We start from the raw sequence: 27,249 nt of genomic DNA on the forward strand, positions 1-27,249 counted from the left end.
AGCACCGTACGAAGCACTTGGACCGAGTCCAGTACGGTAGAATAAGCAGACGTTCCCCGCTCCTGACGAGCTAACGGTCTAGAGGACGGGCTTACGGTCTAGAGGAGCAGAGCCCTGTACTGAGCGCTTGGGAGAGTCCAATACGGTACAACAAGCGGACGCAGTCCCTGCCTCCGACAACCTGACAGTTTACGGGACGATCTTCAAGAGGGGCAGGGCCCTGTACTGAGCGCTTGGGAGAGTCCAATACAGCAGCATTAGCAGATACGTTCCCTGCCCGTAATGAGCTTAGAGTCCAGAGGACGCGCTTGGAGTCGAGAGGAGCAGAGCCCTGTGCTGAGCGCCTGGGAGAGTCCAGTACGGCAGACTTGGCAGATACGTTCCTTATCCATAATGAGGGGGCACAGCCCTGCCCTAAGCCCTTGGGAGAGAACGAGTAGACACGCAGCAGCGGCGTGGCTTAGCGGGTTGAGCCCGGGCCTGGGACTCGGAAGGACCGGGGTGCTAATCCCGGCTCTGCTGCCTGTCTGCTGGGTGACCTTGGACGAGTCACTTCATTTCCCCCCTGCCTCGGTTCCCTCGTCTGTAAAACGGGGATGAAGCCCGGGAGCCCCGCGTGGGACAGGGACTGAGTCCAACCCGATTAGCTGGGACTACCCCGGCGCTTAGAACTGTGCCTGACACACGGTAAGAGTTTAACGGATACCAGGAGACCAAACATTTCCCCAGGCATAAAGAGCAGGCAGTCCAGCGAGGCCACCGGTCCCTCGCGGACGGACCGACGGCCGCTCCCCCCGCCCGCCTCCCCCTTCCGGTTCCCCAAACCCCCGAATCTGCGGGCACGGTTCCACCCTCGGTTGCGTCACTTTTCCTTGGAAAACATCCTCGGCTCCATCATTTTTCCTCGGAAACCGGGAGACGACGACTCCGTCGGCTGGGGGAAAGATGGTACAGAGGATAAGCTCCTTGAAGACTGTTACGGGCAGGGAGCGTCTGCCACTTAATAATAACGTCGGCATTTATTAAGCGCTTACTACGTGCAGGGCACTGTTCTAAGCGCCGGGGTAGACACGGGGGAAGCAGGTCGTCCCACGTGGGGCTCACGGTCTTAATCCCCATTTTACAGATGAGGTAACTGAGGCACAGAGAAGTGAAGTGACCTGCCCACGGTTCTGTTCTAATTCCGTTGGACTGGACTCTTCCAAGCGCTCGGTACGGTGCTCTGCACACCGTAAGCGCTCAGTAAACACCATCGTTGGATTATCATTATATATTAATTTTACTAGTATGGCATCTGTAAAGTGCTTACTACACACCAGGAACCGTACTAAGCGCTAGGGTGGGTACGAGCAAATCGGGTTGGACACAGTCGCCGCCCCACGTGAGGCTCACGGTCTCAATCCCCATTTTACGGGTGAGATGACTGACGTTTACTAAAGGCGACGACAATAACCGTGGGATTCTTTCTTAAGCGCTTACTACGTGCCGCGCGCGCTAAGCGCTGGGGTAGATACAAGGGCATCGGGTCGGACTCAAGTCCCCGTCCCTCAGGGGGCTCCCGGGCTTCATCCCCATTTTCCAGATGAGGGGACTGAGGCCAGAGAAGTGAAGTCACCCGCTCAGGGTCACACAGCAGATACGGGGCAGATTAGAACCCAGGCCCCGGCTCTTTCCACTAGACCCCGCTGCTCCCACAGTGGCCCTTCCGAGGGCGCCAGATGCCACGACGACGAGCCCCGCGAGAAGGACCTTGGTTTTATCCCCCCTCCACCCGCCCCTTGAAAACTGATTTCAATGAATTCTACCTTTCGGGAGAACCCAGTCCCGTTCAGCTACCGCAAGCTACGATGACATCAACCTGGAAATACACGGCTAGGAGCTGTGACCTTATGAAAGAGATAAGGACACAGTTACGATTCAGGCAATTTCTCTCCGGGACATCCTCGCCTCTCAACGATTCATAAAATCTAAGATCATAACGAAGCGATACCAGACAACCACCTGTAATTTAAGGAACAGACGAACTTTACGGTCTGCGTCGGCCGCACGGACTGAGGGGGGTTGAAAACACATTACCCGGGGATGGCGAAGAAGTCTCCAATGTGGAACTGGGACGTCGTTCGGAGCTTAGGCCGTGAAAGCTCAATAACACTGGCCAAGATTAAGGACTCCGATCGATTCCTTTTCTTTGCCCTTTTTTTTTTTTTTTAGGCAACCACCCGATAACCGCCGTCCACAAAACATTTGATATTCCAGCGCTTTAAAGGAAGGGGATCCGTCTCAAATCCCTCACTGGCTTAGGTGGGCAAAACCTGACGTCTTGGGTCGGGTATCGCCCCGAAGCCTGACGTTCCGGACCGGATTGATATCTTTTTTAAAAGGGAAGTTTACCCAATCACTCGATTGAGGTTACATCTTTCCCAAAGGTACCGTACGGCGCGTTTTGTCTAAAGCGGCGATGCTCAATTTATCTTCGCTATAAGGCTACCACTCTTCTCACGGGGGAGGCACGCGACGCGAAACCGTACGGTGAGCGAGTGGGATTTATAAGCTTCCGACGTCCCCCGGGAAACTCATAAATGAGGCGTCGCGGCCTCGTGGAGTCGGGGGAACCCGCGTGACCTTGGACAAGTCGCTCAACGTCCCGGTGCCTCAGTCTCCTCCCGACGAGGCAGCGAATGGGATTACTCCGAATCCACTACGGGGCTTAGCGCAGAATTAACGCTCGATGAGAACGAACTTCACTATTATCGCGTGTGGAGGCTTAATCTCACCTCCGTTTTTCTGTCCCAAAAAACAATAATGATAATCGCCGTATCTGTCAGGCGCTTACCGGGCACCGTACTAAGCGTCGGGGTCGATTCAAGCTAATCGGGCCGGACGCAGTCCCCGTCCCGCAGAGGGTCTGCAGTCTTTACTTCTTTTCTTTTTCCCTGGGAGAATAACCCTAGCCAAAGGTTTCTTTTAAGCGGGTTACCTCCCATCCTCCATTTCTACTTCACGATTCCACACCCCATTTTAGAGGCTCAGAATGTTTTGGATGTTTTATACTCATCACGATCCAATAATATTTGTTACTGTTATCACTATCGTTATCTTCGCTTCCCGGTCCGGGAAACCTCGGCGCGGGGAAGCGGCGCGGTTCTACCGGCTACAGCCGGGGTCCGGGGGATCGGATCACCCGCCGGAGAGCCCGGACCCCAGAGACGCGTGGGGATTCCACGGGTGAGACTGGCAAGCGGCAGCTGCCGCTGACTCGGAAACCCAGCGGCAGAGCCGCCGCCCGCCCGGACGACCGGAGCGTGGACGGGACAAGGGAATTATCGAGGGGAAATTCGATCTCGCAAGCCGACGAGGTGGCCTTAATGGGCCGTGGACACTTCTCCTACCGCGCCGGCAGGCTGGGAGAGGCGACCGGAGCCGCCGTTCGGGAAGCCTCATCGTGACGCTATCACGTCCCCGGGCCCCGTTCGAAGCGCTGAGGTAGACGCGGGTTAATCGGGTGGGACACGGTCCCCGCAGTCCAAGGAGCAGCGCGGCCCGGTGGAGAGGGCACGGGCCTGGCGGTCAGAGGATCCCGGCTCCGCCGCCTGTCTGCTGCGCGACCTCGGGCAACTCGCTTCACTTCTCTGAGCCTCGGTCGCCTCATCTGTACGATGGGGATGAAGACCGTGAGCCTCGTGTGGGACAGGGACCGTGTCCGACCTAATGATCTCGGATCTACCCCGGTGCTTACGACAGCGCTCGACGCATGAGCGCTTTACAAACTCCACGGTTATCATCACCGTCATCCTCCCGGCTCCGCCGCTTTACCGCTGTGTGACCTCGGGCGAGTTACCTCATTTCTCCGGGACTCGGTCCCCTCGTCTGCTAAATGGGGATAAAGACCGGAAGCCCCAGGTGGGACACGGGCCGCGTCCAACCTGAGTAGCTTGCATCTTAGAGAAGCGGCGTGGCTCGGTGGAAAGAGCCCGGGCTTGGGGGTCAGAGGACGTGGGTCCCAATCCCGGCTCCGCCACTCGCCTGCTGCGTGATCTCGGGCGAGCCGCTTAACTTCTCTGTGCCTCAGTTACCTCATCTGTAAAATGGGGATTAAACACCGCGAGCCCCCCGTGGGACAAACTGATTCCAGAGCTTAGAACGGCGCTCGGCACATAATGAGAGCTCGATAAATACCGTCATTATTATTATTATTATCATCATCTACCCCAGCACTCAGTACAGTTGACTGACACACAGCAGGTGCTGAACAAATACCATGGGGCAAAAAAAAAGGAAAAGTTAGGAGGGAACAGGCTTCGATCCTCATTTTACAGACGGGGAAACTCAGGTACAGAGAAATTAAACCACCTGCCCCGGGTCACACGGCAGGCAACTGGCAGAGGTGGGATTAGAATGAAAGACTGACGTGGGGAGGGAACGTGTCCGTCTACCGTTGGGTCGTACTCTCCCAGACCTTCGGTACGGTGGTCGGCACGGAGTCAGCCCTCAATAAATAGGACTGACGCCTCTGACCCCCAGGCCAGGGCTCTTTCCGTTAGGCCACGCTGCTTCTACGGGGAAAAGCCTTCAGAGAAGATGGGCAGATCCGTAAGATACGATACTTAGGACGCACTAAGCAGGTTGGTGTAGTGGAGAGAGCCCGGGCCCCAGTAGGTCACGGCTTCTGATCCCAGCTCCGCCACTTAACAATAATGATAATAACTGTGACATCTGTTAAGCACTTACTACGTGGCAAGCACCGTTCCAAGCGCTAAGCACTTGTCTTCCGTTTGACCCTGCGCCAGTCACTTCGCTGGGCCTCAGTTCCCTCATCTGTAAAATAGGGATTGAGACTGTGAGTCCCACACGGGCCAGGGACTGCGTCCAAACCCCATTCGCTTCCATCTACCCCTGCGCTCGGCACACTGCCCGGCACACAGTAAGCGCTTGACGGAAACCGTCGGCCTTATAATAATGTTAGTATTCGCTAAGCGCTTACTGTGTGCAGAGCACCGTTCTAAGCGCCGGGGTAGATACGGGGTCATCGGGTCGCCCCACGTGAGGCTCGCGGTTAATCCCCATTTTCCAGATGAGGGAACTGAGGCCCAGAGAAGTGAAGCGACTCGCCCACGGTCACACAGCTGACGTGGCAGAGCCGGGATTCGAATCCATGACCTCCCAAGCCCGGGCTCTTTCCACGGAGCCGCGCCGCTTCTCCGACTGTTAAACCAGCAAGGCGAGCTGTCTGGCGGCACCCCCTGCCTCGGCGTCCGCGTCCGCGGCACTCGTCCGTATCTGTCATTTCTTTATATCAATGCCTGACTCCCCCTTCTAGACCGTAAGCTCGCCGTGGGCGGGGGACGTGTCTGCCTACTGCTCTACTGTCCTCTCCCAAGTGCTTCGGCCAGTGCTCCGCACCCATTGAGCGCTCAGTAAATACGACCGAGCGAATGAACACCCGGGTCCGGCCGTGGTCCCTCGAGAGGGCAGAAAGGGGCCGAGGTGGGAGAGCTCGGGGAAGGGACCAGTGGCCGGCGAACCTAGGCCACCGACGGTCCAGTCCAACGCTGCTCCTGTCCAACGTTAATGATAATAATGATAACGGCGGCATTCGTTAAGCGCTTACTATGCGCCGACCACTGTTCTGAGCGCCGGGGAAGATACAGGATCATCAGATTGTCCCACGTGAGGCTCACGGTCTTAATCCCCATTTTACAGGTGAGGAAACTGAGGCACAGAGAAGTGAAGCGTCAAACAGCTGACAGGTGGCAGAGGCGGGACATTGGGTCGGGTCCCCCCAGCCCCCTCGCGGCCACGTCTCCCGATGCCACCCAACCCCCCTGAACTGCTACGCCGGTCTCCCCCAAGCTATCATCCCAATCCCCCGCCCCCCCCCCCCCCCCCCCCCGGGCACGTCTCCCGATGCCACCCAGCCCCCAGACCGCCAGCCCCTCCCCCTCCGCCCGGCGGAGTTGGCCCTTCCAGCTGCCGTCATTTGCTCTCCCGCCCCGGTCCAACGGGCCGCGGATCCCGCCGGACCCCGGCCGGGGCCGTCGCCGGAGATCCCGGCGCGTCCGTCTCCGACACGGCCCGCCCCGGGCCGGGACCCGAAACGTCCTTCCGGCCAAGAGAGGGAGAGGCCTCCTCTTTGGGGCCGGAATCCGAGCGGCCGTCCCGGTTCCCCTCCCCTCCTTCCGCGTCACGGACCTTCACACGCCGCTGAGAACGGAAGGCTCCGAACTCTCAACGCAAAACTCCAAGATGCCGTAAATTACATTCACGAGAGAAAAGAACAAGTAAAGAGAGAATCCGGCACCTTTCGGACGTTGGGGAAGAAAATGGTCTCACGATCCATCGGTGGACCAAGCAGAGGAAACCTTTGATGATCCCGAGCCCTTCTTCAGTGGCACAAGATCTCCGTCTCCCGAATCCCCCACAAGCCCGGCCCCGCCTGTAGGTAAACTCTTCCCGGCGGTGGGAACGAGGACGGCGCCGCGTTCTCGTGAGGCGTCGAGAAACGTCCCGTCTACCGCGCCGCACCCCCGGGTCCCCTCCTCCGAATGGAACGGGTCTGGGGTCTGCGAGTCCGCGGTCGCCTCGACGGGCCCCGCTGGAGCCCGAAGGGGTGCGGACCGGGTCCCTCGCAGCGGGACGGCGCCCGTGGGCCCCTGGCTGAGGGGGGGAGGCGGGGTCCACCCTCCTCAAAGCATCGCGTGGGAAGCCAGAGATCCCTCCCTGCCGGGCAGAGACTCGCACGCGAAGACGGCCCCCCGGCCCCGTCCTCCTCTCGGCTCCAACGCCTGAAAACTCGCTGGGGGCGTCCTCGGAGCCGGAAGGGATTCCGTTCGCTCGCCGGTTTCCGTGCACCGAGGAGGGTTTTTTTCCCCCGCCCGGGTTTGGGCGGACGGGGCTGGGTTCGGGTAACACTACGTCCTGAGCTTGGGCCTCGGGTTGAGGGAATATTAAGGAGACTTGGGCGCTGACGACGTATTTTATCCCGGTAAGATTTCGAATGAATTCCACCGCACCCAGCGCCGGGCACGGGGAAGCGCCGGGCCGAAGCCACGGCCTTTTACGGAGCACCAAGTCCATCGGGGATGAATTCCGACCCCCCGGACGGGGCCGGGGCCCACCTCCGTCTTAATCGGTTTCTATCGTCTTCCCCGGAAGTTGGGATTCGGGGGGGAATCTATAGAGGCCCTTAAACGGCGCGGGACCTACGGCTTAGGTTAAAGCGGCCTCCTACGGAGAGCCGCCGATCCGGCGCGGACCAGGTCTTGGTCGAGAGGGTTTCCCATCCAAGGGTACCGCTAACTTCACGCTCTCCTCCCCCACGACGCTGCTCACCGGCCTCATCTCGGCCAGGGAGAGAACCCAGAGTAATATCACGTGCTGACTCGGGGCGAGGAGCGAGGTCGTCGATAAGGGGCGCCGCTCACCGGTCCGTCACCCCCCCCTCGCCCCAGACGCCCGCGGAGCGTTGCGATTTGACTACACGTACAGATTAAAGGAAAAAAAACGAAACGAAACGAAAAAAAAAAAAAAAAAAAAAAAAAAACACCCGGGCCAGCTTTTCACCTTTCTTTGTTTCGGAAGAAAAGAAGCATTTAACACATGTGTTGGCACGCTCCATCCAGAGCGGGGAAAACGTATACGGGGAAACCGTGTCCCGCGTGCCAATTCAAACGAATCCGCTCGGCGATCGTTCCGTCAGGGGCGCTCCCCGGTTTTAAGTCTTTCCGGCCGAAAGCCCCGGAAGTCCGATACCGACGCTGAGCCCTGACGGAGACTCGTCCGGACGGGGACCGCTCGCCCTGACGAGAATGAATGGGTTCTCTCGGGTGAGAAGAAACAAGAGGACCCCGGTTTTCTGCCGTCTAAGTGCCCGGTGTAAACGTGTCCGTGTCTGCGGGGGCGGGTTCGTCCGCGGATGGCCCGTGGGCTCCCCGAAGGCGGTCTCCCCGCCCGCGGGTTTCCTTCCCCCCCCCGCGGTTTTCGGGACGGTGAATGTGCGTGCGCGGGTTGGCCTACCTGACTAGGTTCTCGTTGTCTCCGGTTCCCTTACAGGTGGCACATTCGGTTCTCAAATCCTCCGCCTTGGGCTTCTTCTGCAGCACTGACTGCCTCTGCCTTCTCTCCCTAGGAACCCGCTCCTGCCCCAACACAGAGGGAACGGCGGGGGGCGGGCCGGGGGCGAGGGGGGGCGGGGGAGAGGAGGAGAGAGAAGACAGTTTTACTGGAGGCCCGGGAGCCACATTTCACATTTAAAGGTTACTTTCTGGGAATGCTGGGGAAAATAAGCGGACGTCCCAACCTCGGGTTTCTCCTCCTCAGGAACGAAGCTTCGTTTTCGCCCCCTGGTTCTCTGCGAGGGGGAAGAAAAAAAACAGGAACCGTGAAAATCGATGAGGTGAAACGCGTCTCCCGTTTTGGTTCTTTTCTCTAAGGGTAACATCCTGGAAAACGCACTGAGTTGCGAGAGCCCGAGAGGTGGGGTTCATGGAGCGCCTTTACTATAAGGGAGCACCGGACTGAGCACCTGGAAGAGCTGGTGGATACGGTCCCCGCCCGCAAGGAGCGTACAGTCTTCGCTACTCGGATCGCTAACGCAGTGGCGCCCGTTAAGCGCTTATTACGTGCCGAGCGCTGTTCTAGGCGCCGGGGGAGGTACCAGATAATTGCGTCGGACGGAGCACCTGACCCGCGTAGGGCTCACGGTCTTAATCTCCACTACAGACGAGGGAACCGAGGCACAGAGGAGGCGAAGTGACTCGCCCGAGGTCACCCGGCAGACGAGTGGCCGGGCCGGCACTGGGACCCGGGCCCTTCCGACTCCCGGGCCCGGGCTCTGCCCGCTAGGCCGAGCGGCTTCCTCCCGACGGACACGAACGCCTACGGAAAGAATTAAGCCCATCTCTTCCGGAACGACGGGCCAGGGCGCCGAAGACGAACGGCGGACTAAACCCGCCCCCCCCCGTTAACGCTGAGAGCGGGGAGGAGGAGAAGCCCCCGGCCCAGGCTCTCCCGGTGACTCACCGCAAGCCATCTGTCCCGCTCGGCCGGCGGCGGCCGACAGCCGGACCGCTCATCGCCGAGAGCGAGAGCCGTTCCCGCGGCAGGGCCAACTGGCTGTAGAGTTTATTTTACCTAATCTGATCCGGACTCACGGCGTCGGGGAGCGTACGACAAGGAGACGAGAGAGGCTGCGCTGAACGGAGGCTACGTATCGAGGCCGCCGACGTAGAGAGGGGCCAGGTGGAAGGATTAGAAATCGCCACTGTCCCGTTTCCTCTCCCCGAGGACCGGTTATTAACGGCCCCTTTTAAGAGCCGGTCATTTCCGCTCCATCCACGGGTGCTCTGGACCCTCTCCTCTTCTCTCCCCGCCTTCGGCGTCGCCCTGACCCGCTCCCTTTGTCCTTCCCTATCCCAGCCCCGCACCACACGCGGCTGTCACGTATTCATTCATTCATTCGGTATTCACTGAGCGCTTACTACGTGCAGGGCACTGTACTAAGCGCTTGGAATGGACAACTCTGTCTCCCCCTTTAGACTCTAAGGAGCTGGGAAAGTGCCTATTATGAATAATAGTGGTATTTGCTAAGCACCCACTACGTCCACGTGCCAGGACGTACTGAGCGCCGGAGTGGAATCAAGCACATCGGGTGGGGCCCGGTCGCCGGCCCACGTGGGGCTGGCCGCCTCGATCCCCATTTTACGGACGAGGGAACTGAGGCGCAGAGAAGTGAAGTGACTCGCCCAAGGTCACACGGCGGACCAGTGGCGGAGCGGGGATTAGAACCCGTGAGCGCCCGACTCCCGGGCCCGAGCTCCATCCGCTACGCCACGCCGCCTCTCCACTCTGTATTCTACTCTTCTCCCCCAAACGCTCAATACGGTGCTCCGCACACGGGAAGCGCTCAATGCACGGTATCGACTGACCGACTGTACGCGCACTTGATATCCACCCCTCCCCCGACCCCGCAGCACCTAGGGACCCATCTTCGAATCCTCTATTACCCATCACTCATTCATCCCTATTAACGGCCGCCTCGCCCTTAACGAACACCGGAATCACAATCACCAGTTCGCTTCTAAGATCTCCGGCGGCTTTTACGAACTGAAGGATCACCTGCTTCCCGTGTCCAAATCATTTCAGACGGCGGGCGAGTCCGCCGGGCGGACGGCGCACGCCGGTCTGGGCCCCCGATCCCAAGAGCCCCGAGTTACGTCCCGACCGTTCAGGGGAGGAGAACGCAGATACGGAGGCCGAGAGGTCATTTCAGATGATTTATCCTCCGTGCGGCCTACCTTCCCTCCGTCCTCGATCGTCATTTCCTGTTGCTCTAATCGTTTCCTGTCGCTCTCTCGTCCATTCTCAACGAGCCGAGTTTCGACGGCCCCATTCCGCCGGCGGCTCGGCCCCGTGCGGGGGAAAGGCGAGGCCGTGGGGGTCCGGCGGAGAAAGCAGCGTGGTCTGACGGCCGCGGCACGGGCCCGGGAGGCAGAGGGATCCGGGTTCCGATTCCAGCTCCGGGCCAGTCACTTCACTTCCCCGTGCCTCGGTTACCTCGTCTGTAAAACGGGGATGACTGCGAACCCCACCTGGGACGGGGACTGCGTCCGACCCGGTTTCCTTGCATCCGCCCCAGTGCTTAGCACGGTGTCTGGCACGCAGTAAGTGCTTAACGGATGCGACAGATATCATTATACCTGACGATTATTACGTGTCACGTCCCCCCCCGAATCACTCACTCAGTGGTATTCCCCGAGCACCTACCAAGCACAGCGCATTGTGAGCCCCACTCAGAACAACCCGATGACCTTGTACGTATCCCAGCGTTCAGAACAGCGCTCGGCACGTAGTAAGCGCTTACCAAATACCGTCATGATTATCATTATAACTAAGCACTTACGAGAGGACAGTACGATGTCCCGCCCACGACTAGCTTACGGTCCAGAGGGGATCGGCCATTGACATAAACAATCAGAGGCACCGCTTGAGCACTTACTGGGTGCAGAGCACCGTACCGAGCGCTTGGGAGCGTGACGCGGCAGAACGAGCGGACGCGTCCACCGCCCACATCGGGCCAGGGCACCCCCGTTCGCCCGTTCCGTCCCGCGCCGAGGGGCGACGCCTTCACCCCCCCCCCCCCACGTCGCCCCACTCCCGGCCCATCCAGTCGGTCGGGCGGGCCGAGCGCTCACCGCGTGCGGAGCGCTGTACTAAGCGCCGCGGAGAGTACACCAGTACGAGAGTACGAGCAGCAGCGTGGCTCGATGGAAAGAGCACGGGCTTAGGAGTCAGAGGTCATGGGCTCAAATCCCGGCTCTGCCACTCGTCAGCCGTGGGACCGGGGGCGAGTCGCCTCGCTTCTCTGGGCCTCAGTGACCTCATCTGTCAAATGGGGATTAAAACTGTGAGGCCCACGCGGGACAGCCCGATGACCCTGTACCTCCCCCAGCGCTTAGAACGGTGCTCTGCACATAGGGAGCGCTTAACAAACACCGACGTCGTCATTACACCGGGACCGTAAACCGACACATCCCCCCCCTCCGAGCCCCCTTCGGGACCTGGAAGAACGGGGCCTCCGGCCACACCGGGGTCGCTCCCGCGCACATCACGTCATCGGCGACGATATTCTCTCGCCCCGCGTTTCCAGAACCTGACACGTCGCCGAAGGGGCCCGGTCTCCCACCTTGGGAACTCCATCCGAGACCCTCGCTCTTCTTCTCATTTTCAAGCGCCCTCGCGAGAGACAGAGACGGAGCAAGGGGCTAGCTGGAAGGGAGCGGGGTGGCTGGCCGGATTTTTGTCAGGCTACATTCATTAAAATACAATCCCTCTTTTTACAAATTAGAATGCAAATACTTATCGGGAAGGACCAGGTGTTAAAAGCCGACCCCTCGGAGCACACCCGAGCGACAGAATAAACATCGCGCTGATGAATCCGAAAAGCGGGGGGGGGGGAGGAGGAGGGACCTCGAGTCCAAGCCGCAGGCACCCCCGTGTCCGGGTACCAGACGGGGGAGGACGGGGGGTGCGTCCGTCCAACCTCGGATGGCCGGACTCAGATGCTCCCCCGGAGGAAACGAAAGATTCAGGACGGAATAAACCCGAGGCTCTGTTACCAGATGCAGGGACGGGGGAAAACCACCCCGCCGATGCGCCCTGACGTCATCTTTAACGTCTACCTCGCCGCCGACCCCCGGCCCCCGGCCCGCCCCCGGCCCGGACCGGCCTCCCTCCTCGGATCCCACGGACGACGGCCGTCCCCGCCTTCGGAGCCTTCCCGGAGGCCCGCCTCCTCCGGGAGGCCCCCCCCCCCCCCCCCCCCGGCTAAGCCCCGCTTTTCCTCCTCTCCCGCTCCCTTCCGCGTCGCCCTGACTCGCTCCCTTCGCTCCTTCCCCGCTCCCGGTCCCACACCGCTCACGTCCCTGTCGGCACGTGATTCATCTCGATTACCGTGCGCCTCCCCGCCTGGGCCGCGAGCTCGCTGAGGGCGGGCCAGGTCTCTCCCATCTCTGTCCTCCCGTACTCTCCCCTACGCTCGGGACAGCGCTCCGCGCACAGGCCAGCGTTCGACACCTACCGGGGGGGGGTCGACGGACCGAACTAAAACCGCAGAGGCAGAGAGCTTAACCGTCAGAGAAGCAGCGCGGCTCGGTGGAAGGAGCCCGGGCTTGGGAGCCGGAGGTCGCGGGTTCTAATCCCGCCCCCGCCACCCGTCAGCGGTGTGACTTCGGGCGAGTCACTTAAATCCTCTGCGCCCAAGTCGTCTCGTCCGTGAAAGCGGGGTTAAGACCGTGAGGCCCACGTGGGACAACCTGATTACCTTGTATCCTCCTCCGGCGCTCACAACGGTGCTTGGCACACGGTAGGCGCTAATCAGATACCGTCGTCACTACTATTATTAAAACAGCGTCCTCCGCAGAGAAGTCCGGGTGAGCAGCTGGACAGGAGGCCCGGTGAGGCGCGGCGCGGCGCGGCTTCCTGGACAGAGCCCGGCCCGGGGAATCAGAGGACCTGGCTCCTAATCCCAGCTCGGCCACCCGCCTGCGGCGTGACCTCGGGCGAGTCTCGCGGCACTTCTCCGCGCCTCGGTCTCCTCAACCGTAAAACGGGGACTCGGTACCCCTTCGCCCTCCCGCTTCGACCGTGGGCCCCGTCGGGGCCAGAGGGACCGTGCCGGACCCGACCGTCTCGCATCCGCCCCAGCGTTCCCGACGGCGCCCGACTCACGACACGACGCCGTGATTACGGAGGAGAACAACGGAGGCACCAAGGCGGACGATTCGAGTCTGACTCCGCGCCTCCCCTACCTGTAACTTCTCTTCACGTCCGCCTCCCCCGCTGGACTCTGCGTTCCTTGAGGCCGGGGATCGCGTCTCCCGACTCCACGGCACGCTATCCTCCCCGGTGCTCAGTACAGGGCTCGGCGCCCAGCAGTAAATACCTCCGAATGACCGACTGATCGCGAGGAGAGGGAAAGGCGAACCCCGGGGAGGCTGGAAACGGCCGCCCCGGAGCCAGAGGGTGGGGCGAGGGTTCGTCCGGGCGTCGTCGGCAGCGCGTCGCGGGCAGGGGACGGGTCCGAATAGCGCGTCGCGGTGTCCTCCCCGAGCGCTCGGTACGGCGCTCGGCACGCAGGGGGCGCTCAGTAAATACGACAGTGAAAGGAATGAGCTAGAACGGCCGGCGCGGGACTCCCGGGACGGCCACAACTCTGCCCCTGAAGCTGTCGCGACCTTCCCCGTCCTGACCGCCTCGCGCCTTCCCTTCCCCTGCCGGGAAAGTCAACCTCCCTCCTCCTGGTGGCTCCGATTTTAGCAGAGCCTCCCGATCGATCGGCGGTCCGCTGCCGGGGTCACGCGGCTGTAGAGAAGCAGCGCGGCTCAGTGGAAAGAGCACGGGCTTCGGAGTCAGAGGTCACGGGCCCGAATCCCATCTCGGCCACCTGTCAGCTGCGTGACTTTGGGCGAGTCACTTCACTTCTCGGTGCCTCAGTTCCCTCATCTGTCAAATGGGGATTAAGACCGTGAGCCCCAAGTGGGACCAGCTGGTTCCCCTGTGTCTACCTCAGCGCTCAGAACAGTGCTCGGCACACAGTAAGCGCTTAACGGACGCCAACCTCATCGTCATTATTATCATTATCATTATTATTATTACTGACCGCTGGGGAGAAGACAGTCGAGTAGACGTGATTCCCCCCACCCTAAGTCCTTGGGAGATTCCTGAAGGGATCAACCCCCACCCCCCCCGCCCGCCTCTCCTCAAGGCGCTTACGAACCGCCGGGGGACACGGGTGCAAAACCTACTGGAAGAGAGTCAGTCCGGCAGTCCCTCGTATCTCTTGAGCGCTTACTGTGTGCCGAGCACCGCTCTAAGAGCTCGGGAGTGCTGGTTCTAAGCCTCTAGACTGTAAGCCCGCGGTGGGCAGGGAACGCGTCCGTTCATCGCTCCCCCGTGCTCTCCCAAGGACCCAGCACAGTGCTCCGCATACAGTAAGCACTCAGTAAATACGACCGGATGAACGACCGAATACCAGATGACAATGAACAGACACAACCCCCGCCCGTATCGACCGTACGGTCCAGACGCTGACAGAGGGCTCGGAACAGAGACGGCGCTCGATAAATACTCCCAATTCATCGGACGTAAACCCTAAGCGCCTCATTCTGCCGGACGCAAACGGAGCTCATCCCTCTCGTGTTGATCCGAGGTACGTTCCGGCACGGCAGCGAGCACTACTCGACACCGCTCCGGAAATCCTTCGTCTTACCGAAAGGTGGGGTGGGAGGGTAAAAATTAAAAAAAAGGAAAAGGGAAGGCGGGGGGGGGGGACGGGGGGGACGAGAGACAGCGGCGGACGAAAGAAATCAAAATAGGACGGAAGGGGAAAAGCCGCCAACGAAGGAACCGGAGGGCCAGGGGTTACGATCTCGGGAGAATACATCCGCCGTCTTTCTCTCGGGCGGTCTGGCCACGCGGCGGGCCGCGAGGGATCTTGCCAGCCGCCCGTCGGTCAGTGGACGGGGGAGCCGCGGGAGCCGCATGGATCCACCCGGAGGCCCGGTCGTTTTACGGCCGGCGCCTGCCGGCGTTTCCGAAAGAGGAGGAAGACGTAGTTCCCGGGAGACTGTTCAAAATCGGGAATGAGGGCCGGGCCGCGAAATCTCCCTGTCGGTATTTCTGACGGTCTCCGGGGATATCGACGGAGAAACAAAAGTCGTCGGATTTCCGCTCCCCGTCGACGCCCGCTAAGCTCCAGCTTCCTGGAGACCAGACGACCGTGGGGAGAGAGGGTAACGAGGGGAGCCGAGAAGCGGCGCTGCCTGACGGAGAGAACCCGGCCATCCTGCCACTTCGCCTCTCTGGGCCTCGGTTTCCTCATCTAAAAACCCGTCCTCCCTCTCCTAGACTGTGAAACGGGGACCGTGACCGGTCGGACTGCTTCGTATCCACCCCGGCATTTAATACAGCGCTTGCCACACGATCAATCTCGAAGCGACACCACGGCGTCATTATGACCACTACTTAAAAACCCCACATTTAAAGACAGAAGGACCCTGAGAACGGCAACGGCAACCGGGAATCCTGAAAAAAAAATACCGCCTCGATCCTTCTCAAACAGTCAGCACAGCATCCCACGCACAGTCGGCGCCGTTCCGACGACGGACCGTTCAGTGGGCTCCCACGGGAGCTCCCTCTGAAACTCGAGTTTCCCGAGGCCGGGGACAACGCCTCCAGCCGTCCCCCGGTCAGAGCGGCGCGGCCCAGGGGAGGGGGCCCGGGCTTCGAGTCAGAGGACCCGGGGTCCGGTCCCGGCTCCGCCGCTTGTGGGCCGCGTGACCCGGGACGAGTCACTCCGCCTCTCGGGGCCTCGGTTCCCTCATCCGTCAAATGGGAACTGGACCCGGGGGGACCGCGGGGGACGCGGACGGCGTCCAACCCGAGCGGCCCGCCACAGAGCGAGAGCCCAACCAATACCACGGGCGTCACTGACCGACACGACGAAAATCACGCATCCCACTACCGAGGCCTGGTTTACTTCCCTTAGAGATCGCGAGCCACCGCATCGATCCGTCGATCGATCGCTCGATGGTATTTACCGAGCGCCGCGCTTCGGGTGAGCGGAGCCGGTCGCCGCCGGGCCCCGAGCTCACTCGCCACCAGGGGAAGCTCCGGGGCAGACTGAGAGAAGCGGCGCGGCTCGGTGGAGAGAGCCCGGGCTCGGGGGTCATGGGTTCGAATCCCACGTCAGCCGCGGGACTGCGGGCGAGTCACTTCCCCGGGCCTCGGCGACCCCATCCGTAAAACGGGAATTGACCGGGAGCCTCACGTGGGCCGACCCGATGACCCTGTATCCACCCCGGCGCTCGGCACGGCGCTCGGCGCGTACCGCGGCTCAGTGGGAGGAGCCCGGGCTCGGGAGTCAGAGGTCACGGGTGCGAATCCCGGCTCCGCCGCTCGGCAGCTGTGCGACCGCCGGCGAGTCGCTTCACCTCTCGGCGCCTCAGTGACCTCATCTGTAAAACGGGGATTTAACTGGGAGCCTCACGGGGGACAACCTGATCGCCCCGTCTCTCCCCCAGCGCTTAGAACGGTGCTCTGCACACAGTAAGCGCTTAACAGATACCAACGTTATCATTATTATTACGTTCTAAGCGCCCCTCCTCCAATCTGCCGATCGGCAGTATTTACTCCAAACCTACCGTGGGCCCGGCCCTGATTCCCCTCAGAAAATCAAGGAAAAGAGTGAGGATTCGGTGAGCCGCATCCTTATAAAATTAAGGTGGGGGGAACAAAAAAAGCGGGGGGGGGGGGGGGGGGGGGAGGGGGGGGAGGACTCTAAAATGCCGACAAAGGAGGCGGCGTGGCCCGGCGGCAAGAGCCCGGGCTGGAGAGTCAGAGGTCGCGGGTTCCAATCCCGGCTCCGCCGCGCGTCTGCCGCGCGACCTCGGGCGAGTCGATTCAGGTCACCGTATCTCCGGTCCCTCGACCGTCAGATGGGGATTGAGACCGTGAGCCCCATGTGGGGCAGAGACCGGCTCCAACCCGACCCGTCTGCGATAATCATAACGCTGGCATCTGTCGGGCGCTTACTACGTGCCGGGCACCGTTCTCGGCACCGGGGTAGATGCAGAGTCATCAGGTGGTCCCACGTGGGGCTCGCGGCCTTATCCCCGTCTTCCAGAATGTACCCGCCCCGAGCGCGTGGCACCCAGCGAACGCGCAACGGATACCGCCGCCGGAGAGAACCCGGGCCCGGGAATCAGGGGGTCGCGGGTCCCGATCTTGGCTCTGCCACCTATCCGCCGCGTCGCCCCGGGCGAGTCCCCGCGCTCCTCCGTGCCTGCGTGCGACCCCACCCGCCTGCATCCGCCCCGGCGCACGCAGTGAGCGCTGAACGAAGGCCACAGTTACATCATCCTCCTCGTCATCACTATCATCACCTGCTAGGTGTCTCGGGCCAGGTCGCTTCACTTCCCGGTGCCTCGGTTTCCTCGACGGAAACCGAGAGCTCCGCCACTCATTCCTTCTCCCGCTTAGACCGCGTCCGCCCCGCCCCGCCGCCGCGACCGCGGCGCGCGCTTATTGGGCGGTACCGTGTTGCGGATGGGAATCTTCTTGGGTTCCGGCTGCACGTCCTGGGGGACGAACTTGACCGGTTCCTTGATCTGCCTCCTGGATCGCTTGGTCCCGTCGGGGAGGGTCTCCATGGCGACGTCCGTCTCCAGGTCGCTGCTTCCGGCCTGGTCGCATTCGGAGCATTGCCTTGGGTGGGCGGGACGGGACGGGGAGGGGAGAAAACAAGCCGGGCGCCGTCAGCTCCTCCCGAAAGAAGCGCCCGGCGGCCCCGCGTTCTACAGATCCCACGCTCCGCCGCCCTCCCCGTCCCCGGATTTCTCCCCTCCGCCCTCCCCCCCGCACCGGACGACGACGACGACGACGACGGAGACCTTTTAGCGCTTCCTGTGCGTCAAGCACCGCTCTGAGCGCCGGGGTGACAATGATGATAATGCCGGCATCCGTTAAGCGCCTACTAGGTGCCGAGCACCGTTCTAAGCGCTGGGGGAGGTACCCGGTCATCGGTCGTCCCGCGTGGGGCTCCCGGTCTCAATCCCCATCTTGCAGAGGAGGGAAGTGAGGTACGGGGAAGTTAAGTGACCTGCCCGAGGTCACGCAGTCGGCACAGTGCTCTGCACAGAGCAAGCGCTCGATAAATACCATCGAATGAACGACGAGCGGCGGAGCCGGCATCGGAACCCACGACCGCTGACTCCCGAGCCCGGGCTCTTTCCACCGAGCCACGCTGCCCCTTTTCGCAATGACAGCGATAGAGACGACGGCGCTCGTTAAGCGTTTACTATACGCCCAGCACTTCGAGGCGATCGGGTCGTCCCCCGGGGGGCTCCCGCTCTTCATCCCCATTTTCCAGGTGGGGTCACCGAGGCCCAGGGGAGCGAAGCGGCCCGCCCGGGGTCACGGAGCGGCGGCGCCGGGATCGGGACCCACGTCCCCCGACTCCCGAACCCGGGCTCTCGCCACCGGGCCGTGCCGCTCGGACGGGAAGCTCCTCGTGGGCAGGGGATGCGTCCGTCACACCGCCACGCCGTCCTCCCCCGAGCGCTCAGTACGCCGGCCCGCAGCCACGCACCTGGCCGGGTGCCCTTCAAGCGTCCGAGATCTCCGAGAAGCGGCGCGGCGGGCGGGGCCCGGGCCCGGGAGCCGGAAGCTCCGCAAGATGGGGATCGAGACCGCGAGCCCCACGTGGGAAAAGGGACCGCGTCCAATCCGACCGTAACCGCTCCCGCGGCCCGTACGGGCTCCGGTCCGTGGTCGGCGCCTAACCGACGCCATCGCCGTTCGTTCAATAGGATCTATCGCGCGCTCACTGCGTGCAGAGCGCCGCGCGATGTATAATTGGGCAACAGAGAGGGACGGTCCCTGCCCGACGACGGGCTCACGGTCTAGAAGGGGGGAGACGGACGGCAGAACGGGTAAACGGGCATCGGCGGCGTCCGTACGAACGGGATCGGAGATACGGATACCCATCCAGACAAGTAAAGGGGCGTTGATATAAACAGAGTCATGGATACGGACAGATCCACAGGAGGGCTGCGGGGCGGGGATGGAGCGGTAGAGCGGAGGGAGGGAGGCGAGGAGAAGGGGGGCTCGGCCTGGGAAGGCCTCCTGGAGGAGGTGAGCCTTCAGCAGGGCCCCGACGGGGGGGGGGATTCCTTCTTCGTCTTTCCCCCAGCCGTCATTTCTTTTCCCATCTGTCGGCCCCCGTACGCCGCGTGGGCTCCCGGGCGGCTTCCCCGGGCCCCCGCCCGGCGGTCCGCTCGCCGTCGGCGCGCGACGAGAAGCCCCCCCCCCACCCCCGAGAGGGCCGGTTCTGCGGGAGAGCGGGTTCCCGAGGACGGGGAAGGCCGGAGAGGGAGAGGAAGCCTCCCGACCGGGAAGGGGCCCGGGGTCGGCGCTGACCTGCCCGGACCCGTCGTCGACCTCGGGGGCGGCGTCTTTACCGAGGGCATCGGGCGAGCGCTCGCTCGGTGCCGAGCCCCGCGCGGGCCGCGGGGGGGAGGATCCCCGGTCGCCAGGTCCGACACCGTCCCTGTCCCGCCCGGGGCTCACGATCCGAGGGCCGGGGAGAACGGGGACCGGATCCCCACTGGGGAGACGAGGAGACCGAGGCCCGGGCGAGTGACGGGGACAGACCGGGGGGGGGGGGGGGGGGGGGGGGGGGGGGGCAGAGCCGGGATTAGAACCCAGGCCCTCTGACTCCCGGGCCCGGGCTCTTTCCGCGGGGCCGCGCTGCCTCCCGTCTGAGGGGAGGGCAAGTGGGAAAAGAGGTCATAACGGCAAGGCTGATAACAAGAATTATGACACGAGCGACCGGGGTACGTGGGAAGACCAGCGCTTGGCGCACAGTAAGCGCCTAACAGATGCCGTCATTATCATCACTGGTTAATGACAATAACGTCGGTATCCGTTAAGCGCTTCCTACGTGCAGAGCACCGTTCCAAGCGCCGGGGGAGACACGGGGGAATCGGGTCGTCCCACGTGGGGCTCGCGGTCTTCATCCCCGTTTTACAGATGAGGGAACTGAGGCCCGGAGGAGCCAAGTGACCCGCCCACAGTCGCACAGCATTAAGCGCGTACTGCGAGCCGAGCACGACGTCGGTAACGGCAGAGCGCCGTTCCAGGCGCCGGGGGGGACGCGGGGCGACGGGGTCGTCCCCCGTGAGGCTCGCGGCTAACCCCCGTTTTCCAGATGAGGTCACTGAGGCCCAGAGAAGCGAAGCCACCCGCCCACGGTCACCCAGCCGACGAGCGGCAGGGCCGGGCCGGGAGTCGAACCCGTGACCTCTGACTCCCGGGCCCGGGCTCTTTCCGCCGAGCGCCGCTGCTTCTCCAGGGAGATGAGCGGGTCCCTTACGGAGCCCGGTCTAAAGAGGGCGGAGAACGGATCTCGAACCTCCGTCTCGCAGGCGAGGAAACCGAGGAATTCGCCGTACGGGGTCCGGTCCGTCTCGCCGCCTCCGTCTCGCGCATCTCTCCGATCCCCTCGGCCCCCGTCCCTCGCTGCCCCCCCCTCCCCCTCTCTCATCTTCCCGTCTCTTCCTCTGTCTCTCGCCGCCCTCTCTCTGTCTCGGTCTCCCTCCCCGTCCCACCTCCTCTCCGAGCCCCCGAACGGATCCCGGCTCCGCCCCGCGTCTGCCGCGGGGCGGCCCTGACCCGGTCAGCCCGCTCCTCCGTGCCACGGTCCCCTCCGTAAAATGCCGGATCCCGGCTCGGCCGCCCGTCGGCCGGGGGACTCCGGGCAAGTCGCTTGACTTCTCGGCGCCTCAGTTCCCTCGTCCGCAGAACGGGGACGAAGACCGGGAGCCCCACGTGGGACGACCCGATTCCCCCGGGTCTGCCCCGGCGCTCGGGACGGTGCTCGGCACACGGCGAGCGCTTAACCACCACCGACGTTGTTATTAAAACAGGCGTTGGGAGGGGGAGCCCCACGTGGGACGGGGCCCGTGTCCAACCCGACTAGCTCCCGTCGCCCCCGGCGCGCGGGACGGCGCCCGGCACACGGTGAGCGCTTAACGGATACCGACGTCATTACCGCCGCCGTTACCCGGCCGGGGACGTCCCGAAGGCGGGAGGAACCGAGAGGCCGCGGCGGAGGAGGGGGATCGGGGCGGCAGCCGATTTTTGCGCCTGCGCCTACTGGGCTTTCCCGGGAGCGATCCCGCCGGGGTCCCGGCGATCCCGCCTCCCCGGCCGTCGCTCGCTCGCGTCGACCCCATCTAGCGAGCGCTTACCGTACCGGGCCCGAAGCCCCCCGAGGGCTTCCGACCCGAGGGGGGAGACGGACGCGACGACGAATCGGAGCGGCGGCTACGGAAGAGTACCCTCCCGGGGGCTCCCGTCTCCCCTCCCCCCCCCCCCGGGCGCTCACCACGGAGCTCCGCGGACCCGACCCGGCTCCCGGAGGGGAGGGGTCGGGTCCGCTCGCTCTCCGGCGGTCGCCCGGGCGCTCGGCACGCGGCGGGCGCTCCCCGGCGGGGTGGGGGGAGTTAGGCGGAGGGGGCGGGGGGGGGGGGGGCCCTCTTGGCTTCTCGACGTCGGGCCGCCCGGCTCGAGCCAAGACGGCGCCCCGCGCGCGGGAGGCGCTCGACGAACGCCGCCGGCTGACGGCCGGACGGCCGACGGAGCTCCGCCCGCGAGCCGGCTTCTCCCCGGACCACCGCCGTCACTCCGGACCCTCTCCGGCGCTCGGTCGTACCAGCGACGACGGTGGCCTCGGGGGAGCGCCCGCCGTGGGCCGGGCGCCGTACCCGGCGCCGGGGCGGCCGCGGGCGGATCGGGGCGGCCGCGGGCCCCGTCCCACGTGGGGCTCCGTCCCCCTTTTCCGGATGAGCCGACCGGGGCGGAGAGAGGTAGGGCGACTCGCCCGAGGTCACGCGGCAGACGGGGGCGGGATTGGAACCCACGGCCTCCCGGCTCCCGGGCGGCGACCATCGCGCCACGCGACTCCGCCCACGGCGGGAGCTCCATCGATCCGACCGGTCCGTCGACCGACGGCCGCGGGCCGGGAGGGGAGGCGGGCGGCTCCGCCGGCGCCGGGCTTCCCACCGAGTCCCGGGAGGGTGCCCTCCCGCTCGACCTTCACTCCTCCTTCGGTCGGTCGTTCCACTCTGCCGAGCGCTCGGGGGAGGACCCGATCCCCGCCCACGACGAGCCTCCCGGCCGCGGGGCCGGGGCCGGCGGGTCCCGCCCCTCTGCCCGCGAGGGCCCGTCGGGCCGGCGCGCCCTCCGCCGGTCCCCGCTTCCCGACGCCCAGCGTCCTCTGCCCCCTCCCGTCGCGCCCCCCTCCGGCATCCCGCGACGCCCGCTCCCCTTCCCTCCCCGTCCGGTCCCGGCCGTTACCAGTAGCTGTTCTTGGTCTTGCGGGGCATGCGGGTGAGGGGCGGATCCAGGCAGCCCAGATGGTAGTGGAGCTTGCAGGTGTCGCAGAGCAGGAGGAGATGCTGGTCGTGGTTCTTCTTACAGATCCCGCAGCTGGCGAGAAGGGGACCGACGGAGAAGAGACGACGTGAAAACCCCCCCCGCCCCCGCCTCCCCCGGAGCGGCCCGAGCCCGCTCCGCACCGGCCCCCGAACGGACGGGGGGGGGGGCGGGCACCGGGAAGACGCCCGGGACGTGCGAGCCGCGGCCGGGCCGGGACTCGGGAGACCCGGCTTCTGGGCGGCGCGGCGCGGCGGGAGGAGCCCGGCCTTCGGGGTCGGGGGTCACGGGTCCGAATCCCGGCTCCGCCACCCGTCGGCCGGGCGCCCGCGGGCGAGTCGCTTCACTTCTCCGGGCCCCGGCTCCCTCCTCTGGAGGACGGGGACCGACCGCGAGCCTCACGCGGGGCGGCCCGACGGCCCCGTACCCCCCCCCCCCCCCCCGGCGCTTAGAACGGCGCTCCGCGCGCAGTAAGCGCCTAACGGGTACCGACCTCGTTAGGCCCGTCTGGGCCACTTTAATTCGGTCGCTCGCATTTATCGAGCGCTGACACGTTCCCTACCCCCAAGGGGCCACGGCCTCGCCTGCCGTAGGGCCTCGGGCCCGTCAGCCCGTTCACCCTCATCCGTAGAACGGGGATTACAACCGTGAGCCCCACGTGGGACACGGACCGGGTCCGGACCGAGCCCTCCGGACGGCGAGCTCGTCGCGGGCGGGGAACGCGTCTACTATTCCCGTAGCGCGGCACTCTCCCGAACGTTCACCACGGTGCTCTGCGCTCGTCGGATGACGCCGGTCGGCTGACCGGCCCCCGGCGCTCGGCCCGGTGCCCCGCACGCGGTAAGCGCTCAAGGAACACCGCACCGAGGGACCCCGAACGCGGAGCGGCCGCCGAAAGCGCGGCGAGGAGGAGACCTCGGAGATCCCCAGAGGCGTTGGGACGGGCCCGGCTTCTCTCAGAACGGTAGCGACGACGACAGCGGCGCCTAGTAAGGGCCGACCGGGTGCCCGGCACCGTTCCGAGCACCGAGGTGGATCCGGGTCAGTCGGAGACGTGCCGAGAGGAGAGACGGTGGGCCGGGGCGGGACAGGCCCGAAATCCAGCCGACTGCAGAGACCCCCGACGGAGCCTCGAACGCCTCGGCCCGTCTCCGGGGCTCCTAATAACGACAATCATGCCGCCGCCTGTCAAGCGCTCACTACGTGCGGAGCACCGTTCCAAGCGCCGGGGGAGACACGGGGGAATCGGGCCGTCCCCCGCGGGGCTCCCGGTCTTGGTCCCCGTTTTACAGACGAGGTCACTGGAGGCGCGGAGAAGCGGAGTGACTCGCCCACGGTCACACGGCTGACGAGCGGCAGAGCCGGGATTCGAACCGTGCTCTTTCCCCCGAGCCACGCTGCTCCTCCGGGGTCCGCCCGCCCGAACCCCGCCCAACGGTAACGACGACGACGGCATTCCCGAGCGTCCACTACGCGCCGGGGTGGATACGGGCAGACCGGGTTGGACGCGGTCCCCGTCCCCCGTCTCGCTCCCCGTTTTCCAGACGAGGGAACCGGGGTCCCGGAGTGAAGCGACTTGCCCGAGGTCACCCGGCAGAAGAGTGGCGGAGCCGAGGTCTGAACCCGCGACCTCCGGGGCGCTTACCGAGTACAGAGCACCGGACCGAAGCGCTGGGGCGAGGCCAGCACAACGTGCTTGGCGGAGATGGTCCCCGCCCACCACGGGCTCACGGCCTTCTCCGGGCCTCGGTTCCCTCGCCTGTAAACCGGAGACCGAGACCGCGAGCCCCGCGTACTCTGCGGCGGCGTATCCTCCCGGGCGCTCGGTACAGGGCTCTGCCCACACCGGGCGCTGGCTGAACGCCGCCGACGGCCAGATGGTTCGTTCATATTAACGTCCGTCCCTCCCTCCAGATCGGAAGCCCGCCGCGGACGGGGAACGCGTCCGCCGACTCCGCCGGGCCGGACTATACCGGTACGGCGCTCCGTCCGCGTTAAGCACCCGATAAATCCCACGGACGGACCGCTCGATTATTTGCGTATACAGATACATATCGTCTTCCCCTCTTCTGGACTGGCAGCTCGTTGCGGGCAGGGAATGCGTTCTCTCGTCGTACGGTCCTCTCCCCGGCACCTAGCGCAGCGCCCCGCTTCTCGGCAAGCGCTCAGTAAATACGATCGACCCACCGACCGCTCGACGGAGGCGTCGGATCGGACGGGGGAGGGCGTTCCGGGCCCGAGGGGTCCGGGGTGAGTCCGGGGTCGGGACGGAGCCCCGGTGAGGGAGGCGGAGCCGGAGGGGAGGGAGGGGCGGGCGAGGCGCCGGCGGGCCCGAGGATCTGGGGGCGCGGGGCGGACGGGCCCTACTCGCCTGTAGAGGACCGCCGGGAGCGCCGAGGTCTTCTGGACGCCTCCTTCCTTTTTACTGGGCTTTTTCTCCTTGGGCGCTCGCAGGATGGCCGGCACGTTCAACTTCTGGCGGCGTGAAGAGACGCCGTTGGCGTCGTCTCGGGGAAGGCCCCGGGGAGCGCGGCGGCGGGGTCCCCTCCCCGCCCTCCCTCCCCGGCCCCCCGGGGACGACGGGGGAGCGGGATTCTCCGCGCGGCTCCCGTCGAGGCCTAAACGACTCCCTTCCCGGGATCGGCGGCGACCTCCGCCGGCGGCGAGAGGCGGGAGGTCCCGCCCCGCCCCTCCCCTCCCTCTTCTCCCCGGAGCCCGAAACGGCCACCGACGAGAACCCGGCGGTTCGGGAGCTCGGAGAGGAGGTGGGACGGGGAGGGAGACCGAGACGGAGAGAGGGCGGCGAGAGACAGAGGAAGAGACGGGGAGATGAGAGAGGGGGAGGGGGGGGCAGCGAGGGACGGGGGCCGAGGGGATCGGAGAGATGCGCGAGACGGAGGCGGCGAGACGGACCCCGTACGGCGCTCCGCCCGCAGTGAGCGCCCAGATGCCACTGAAAGAACGACGGGGCAAGGGAGAGACGCGGAGGAGAAGGCACGGAGAAACCTATAGCCGGAGAGCGGCGGAGACGCAGCGGGGGGGAGACGTAGAGTGAGAGGGATCCGGAGTGAGGGAGACACAGAGAGCGAGGGAGACAGAGCTTGGGACGGAGAGACGGAGACGGAGTGAGAGGCGCAGAAAGCGAGAAAGCGGAAGGAGATGCAGAGAGCAAGACAGACAGCACAACGGACTCGGGGTAAACGCCAGAGAGAGCGAGACGGAGGGAGAGAGACGCGGAAAGCACAGAGAGACGTGAAGAGAGAACAGAGAGAGCAAAACCGAACTAGGGACAGACGGTAAGAGGCCAGAGCGAGACGCCGACAGCAAGAGACAAAGAGTGAGACGCAGAGAGCGAGAGACAATCAGTTGATCCTGTTTACCGAGTGCTCACTGTGCGCAGGGCACCGAACTGAGCGCCAGGCAGAGGACGCCACGACAGTACGACTCGTTCCCCGCCCAAAAGGAGCAAGAGGGACAGGGAGAGCGAGAGGGACCCGGACAGCGGGAGACAAAGAAAAGGAGACCCAGAGAACAAGTGAGATGCACGGAGTGAGGCGCCGCCAGGGCGAGAAACAGAGCAGGACGGAGAGAGTGACAGACGCGGACAGACGGAGTGAGACAGATACAGAGAAAGAGGGAGAGGGCGAGAGAGAGACAGAGGAAAGAAGAGACAGAGGAAAGGGAGAGAGAAAGGAAAGAGAGAGGGAGAGAGAGAGGAAAGAGAAAGGAAAGAGACGGGGGAGAGAGAGGAAAGAGAGGAGGGGGAGAGAGGAGAGAGAGAGAGAGGAGGGGGAGAGAGAGAGAGGAGGGGGAGAGAGGAAAGAGGAGAGAGAGAAGGGAGAGGGGGAGAGAGAAGGAGAGAGAGAGGAAAGAGAGCGAGGAGAGGGACGAGAGAGGGGAGAGAGGGGAGAGAAAGGAGAGAGAGAGGAGAGGAAAAAGAAAGGGGGGGAAGAGGGAGCAGAGGAGGAGAGAGAGAGAGAGAGAGAGGAAAGAGAGGGGAGAGAGGGAAGAAAATGAAGAGGGACGAGAGAGGAAAGAAAAGAGAGAAAAGTAAGGAAAGGCGGGAAAGAGCAGGGAGGGAGAGAGAGAGAGAGAGAGCAGGGGGAGAGAGGAAAGAGAGGAGATAGAGGAGAGAGAGTGGGGAGAGAGAAAGGAAAGAGAGGAGAGGAAAGAGAAAGGAAAGAGGGGAGGGACAGAGGAAAGAGAAGGGGGGGGGGGGGAAGAGAGAAGAAAGAGAAAGAAAAGGCGGGGGAGAGAGAAAAGGGCTGGGGAGAAAGGAAAGAGAAAGAGGAGGGGGAAGGAGGGTGCGTACGCACGTGCCCAGAGAACGCGGTGCGGTTGAGCAGAGCGGAGCGAGAGGCAGTTTCCACGGCACGGCTTCCGCCGGCGCAGCGTGGCCCCGGCGGGCCTCTCCAGGTTCCCGAGAGGCACCCCATCCCGTTGGAGCGGAGGGCGGGGCGCGCGGGCCGGCCTCCGTCGGACCGGGGGCTCCCGCCCGTTTCCCGCCGGCGGCCCCGGGGGGCCGACCGGAGAGCGGAGCGGCGGCCACGACCCCCGCCCACACCTCGGCCCCGGCCGGCGTCCGGGAACCCTCGGGCCCGCCGGGGGCGGGCGGCGAGTTGGAGCCCGGCGGAACCGGCTCGCACCGCGCCGAGGAGGAGGAGGAGGAGGAGGAGGAGAGAGGTCAGAGGAAGGGGACGGGGAGAGGAGGGGCCGGAGGCGGTCTCGGGGGGCCCGGAGCGCCCCGCGGCGGCCCGG

General features: G+C 64.3%; 1 protein-coding gene across 1 annotated transcript in view; it reads right to left on the bottom strand.

Moving 5' to 3' along the window:
• Nucleotides 1–27,249, bottom strand: part of PHF14 (PHD finger protein 14) — a 197,696-nt gene that overhangs the window by 118,864 nt on the left and 51,583 nt on the right. Inside the window, exons 14-18 of the mRNA XM_039912824.1 lie at nucleotides 24,863–24,966; nucleotides 22,414–22,545; nucleotides 17,592–17,760; nucleotides 8,297–8,347; nucleotides 8,014–8,135 (exon numbers count right to left, since the gene is read on the bottom strand). Coding sequence (XP_039768758.1) covers nucleotides 8,014–8,135; nucleotides 8,297–8,347; nucleotides 17,592–17,760; nucleotides 22,414–22,545; nucleotides 24,863–24,966 — 578 coding nt within the window. The remainder of the gene's footprint in view (nucleotides 1–8,013; nucleotides 8,136–8,296; nucleotides 8,348–17,591; nucleotides 17,761–22,413; nucleotides 22,546–24,862; nucleotides 24,967–27,249) is intronic.

Source organism: Ornithorhynchus anatinus, chromosome 8 (genome assembly GCF_004115215.2).
Source record: "Ornithorhynchus anatinus isolate Pmale09 chromosome 8, mOrnAna1.pri.v4, whole genome shotgun sequence".
Classification (NCBI taxonomy): Eukaryota; Metazoa; Chordata; class Mammalia; order Monotremata; family Ornithorhynchidae; genus Ornithorhynchus; species Ornithorhynchus anatinus.